Below are 3,331 nucleotides of genomic sequence, written 5' to 3'. Positions count from 1 at the left end.
AGACCTGACCTCCGTGCAAAGTTTCAAGTTTTTATGCACGTTAACCCCCTCAAAAATGACCGCAAAGCCACAGATCGAATAATAATTTGAAGGATTACAATAGATAGTTCCCTGGTGAAAGAGAGAGAAGAACGAGAAACAGGAGCAGGTGAAGAGACATGAATTCAACTCTCTAAATGTTTGTTTGAAGATTTAATTTTCCAAAACATAAAACATTAGATTAGAGGCGACATCGCACTGTTTTAAACATGCATCTGGAAATTAAATGATAATCTACTATAGTCTACAGTCTATTCTAACACTAATTATTTAATTTATTTATTTTAATTAAGATCTGGTCCGGGCTAAGTCCAGGGTGTCCTTAAAGACGGGAGACGTATAAAACGTGATAACATAGGCATCTGTTCCTGGTCTGAAGACGTGGTTGTTCACCGACAACAAATGCATGCGGTTAGAGTTAACAATACCGTTGACAAACTGTGGGGGGAACCATAGAGCAAATCCTTCATCGTGTTACTAGAGGGTGTGGAAGACTCAAAATCATGGTTAAATCCGCCAATTTGAGGATTTAGATTACTTTCTTCATCTCATCGTACAACACCAGCACGAAGGCTCCGCCCATCCCTCTGAGCACGTTGGACCAGGCTCCCTTAAAGAACGCTTTCCCACCCTCGTCATTTGCAATCTTGCGCCAGCAGTCGATGGTTCCGCTGTACATGATGTCGGCTCCTTTGCGTCCGGACTGCATCATCATACGTCTGCGCACGGTGTCGAAGGGGTACGAGGCCAGGCCGGCGACCGCCGTCACGGTCTGCGCGATCATCCAGCTCACCAGTATGTGGGTGTTCTTGGGATCCGGAAGCATTCCCTTAGCTGTGTCGTACATGCCGAAGTACGCCGCCCTGTAGATAATGATGCCCTGCACGGACACGTTGAAGCCCTGGTACAAACCTCTCACACCGTCAGACTTGGAGATCTTCACCAGGCAGTTGCCGAGGCCGTTGAACTCCCTCTCCACTCCAGCCTTTCCCACGTCGGCTGCCAGACGGGTGCGGGCGAAGTCGAGGGGGTACACGAAGCATAGGGACGTGGCGCCCGCGGCACCGCCGGACGCCAGGTTACCAGCGAAATACCTCCAGAACTGGGTGCGCTTGTCAACACCGTCAAGGAAGATCCCCTTGTACTTGTCCTTGAACGCAAAGTTGAGGGCCTGGGTGGGGAAGTATCTGATCACGTTGGCGAGGTTACCCCTCCAGAAGGACAGGAATCCCTGTTCCTTGGGGATACGGACAATGCAGTCAATGATACCCTTGTACTGCTTATCGGCGGCGATCTGCTTACTGACGTGTTGAACCTGAAGGAGGAGCTTCACTCTCTCGATTGGCGCAACGACCGTTTTGGAGAGGGCGGCGGAGACGCCACCAGCCAGGAAATCCTTGGCGAAGGAAGCGGCTTGGTCGGACATGGTGAGATGTGCTTTAAGTGTCTTTTTTTACTTAAGCAGCAAACAGAAGTGGAATGTACCGACAAGATCCTGGCAATAGGAAACAGTAACGTTTCAGTACTACCTTTTCTTTGTTTCAGGTCTTGAAAGGATTCTTGCCTTTGATAAGTTACGGAGCTCGTTCTGACACAAGGACTTTGCTTCAACTTTAAAGCAAACTGTGCTCTCATTTCTGTTCCCCACACATTTCTGTTCATGAAGATCTCGCCTCTGCTGTGACTTGATTCTCTCCTGAAGGATTAAAAGTCTCAGATTATAATCCTCGGAATTTGATGCAAAACACATGCTCGAGTCCTCCGCCGCAGGTGTGAGGGATCACGGAGACACAGATGGTAACTAAAGAGCGAAGAGAGGCAGCGGGAGTGTGAGCGATCATGTGAAGACGGGATGATGTGACGCGGATCGAGAAGTAGAAAATAACTGACGCACGTTTTCAACTGATGTTTTTGTGTGATAAAATAAAGAAATCTCAGTTTCCATCAGCTACATTGTGCAGATAGTAACGCCATAACGTCTTATTAAAGTCCATGAGCCACTGCAGACGGTTGCTATGGTGACCACCGTATACCAAAGCAGTTCAAACAGATCGTTTTTTTGCGTCAACGGAGAGTCATCATTAATTTTGTTTTCATGCATCAGTCACTCCACCACATTTTAAATAATGAAGAAAAATAACACTTTTAATATCAGCAAATTTGAGAATTGTTGACAGCCTTTAAAGTTGTTGACTTTATTTTCTTTTTAATTTCCAAATATTGGATTTGTTTCTATTATACCTATGCATTGTTTCTTTTTCCTGGTAAATTAATTTTATATGTTTTTTTTATTGCCTCAAGGGAGCTTTTAGGGCTTTCATTTATTCTGTCTTTTATTTATTATTATCCTAAAGTTGGATTAGAGACAGTCACAGAAACTAGAAAATATTCACATTTTAGAAGCTGAAAAATCACAGAAACTGGTTTGAATTATGTAGAAATAAAATAATTGGTCAATTATGAAAATAGGAGGCAGTAATTTTAACTAATTAATTAATAAGTGATACATTTTAGTGTAGAGACGTGAAGCTGACTTTCACTAACCAGGAAATAATCAATAAAATGTTGACTTTCTTTAATAAAACTGACATTGAAGCTTCAAAATAACAAACTTATATTTTTCTCATGAATTCATATATATATTGATGTTAATGCGTTGTTTTCAGTGTGCACAGATGAGCGCACGTCGTCTTTGACGCGTTTATAAAGTGACTCGTCCTCCACCTCGAGGAAAATCTGATTTTTCGCTGTTTTGCATTAAAGCCGACGAGCAATTGGTTCGTCAGAAGTGATGAGACAGTTTCTGTTCCTGTTTGTTTGTGGTTTCCAGTGAATAAAACCCACACACTCGATTTTCTGTGGAAAGAGAGTGAATCGACGACGCGAGGAAACGTCGGAGTTTTAAAACAAAACAAAGGTGGAATCAGTGGAATCGTTTCCTTCTGTTTTAAAACCGAAAAGATCTTCCAGGTGAACGTTTATCATCTCGTGCATTGTCTGAGTTTGACTTTGCCTGCAGGCGTTTCCTCACACTCGTGTCAGTATTTCCAGTCGGGCAGGAACATCTTGGTGAGTTGCCATGAGTTTCCGAGACATTCCCTCGCTGCAGTAACGCTGTCAGACGTGTGCCGACGTCTCCCGCTTTGTCGTTTCTCAACGTTTATATCACAACACGTTTACACCTCTGCTTTGTTGTGACCGGCGGAGTCGAGCGGAGGTGGAAGCTCCAGCCAACGACAGGAGCTCATCCCAACATTTTTCACGTCAGGGGTTTTTCACGAGTTGATTCATG

The 3,331-nt window shown here is 44.0% G+C and overlaps 1 protein-coding gene across 1 annotated transcript; it reads right to left on the bottom strand.

The window, feature by feature from the left end:
* Window positions 1–213: 213 nt before the first annotated feature.
* On the bottom strand, window positions 214–2,158 carry LOC131456908 (ADP/ATP translocase 3). The gene has a single exon (XM_058625592.1). The coding sequence runs from the start codon at window positions 1,463–1,465 to the stop codon at window positions 569–571; it is 897 nt and encodes a 298-aa protein (XP_058481575.1). The 5' UTR covers window positions 1,466–2,158; the 3' UTR covers window positions 214–568.
* Window positions 2,159–3,331: the final 1,173 nt, after the last annotated feature.

This window comes from Solea solea, chromosome 3, assembly GCF_958295425.1.
Source record: "Solea solea chromosome 3, fSolSol10.1, whole genome shotgun sequence".
In the NCBI taxonomy this organism is placed as follows: domain Eukaryota; kingdom Metazoa; phylum Chordata; class Actinopteri; order Pleuronectiformes; family Soleidae; genus Solea; species Solea solea.
The sequence above is the reverse complement of the archived record's forward strand: the minus strand, read 5'-3'. Positions and strand labels throughout refer to the sequence as shown.

What these genes read in the sequence shown, in the direction of transcription:
- LOC131456908 (XM_058625592.1), bottom strand. Translation starts at nt 1,465, where the DNA reads ATGTCCGACCAAGCCGCTTCCTTCGCCAAGGATTTCCTGGCTGGTGGC.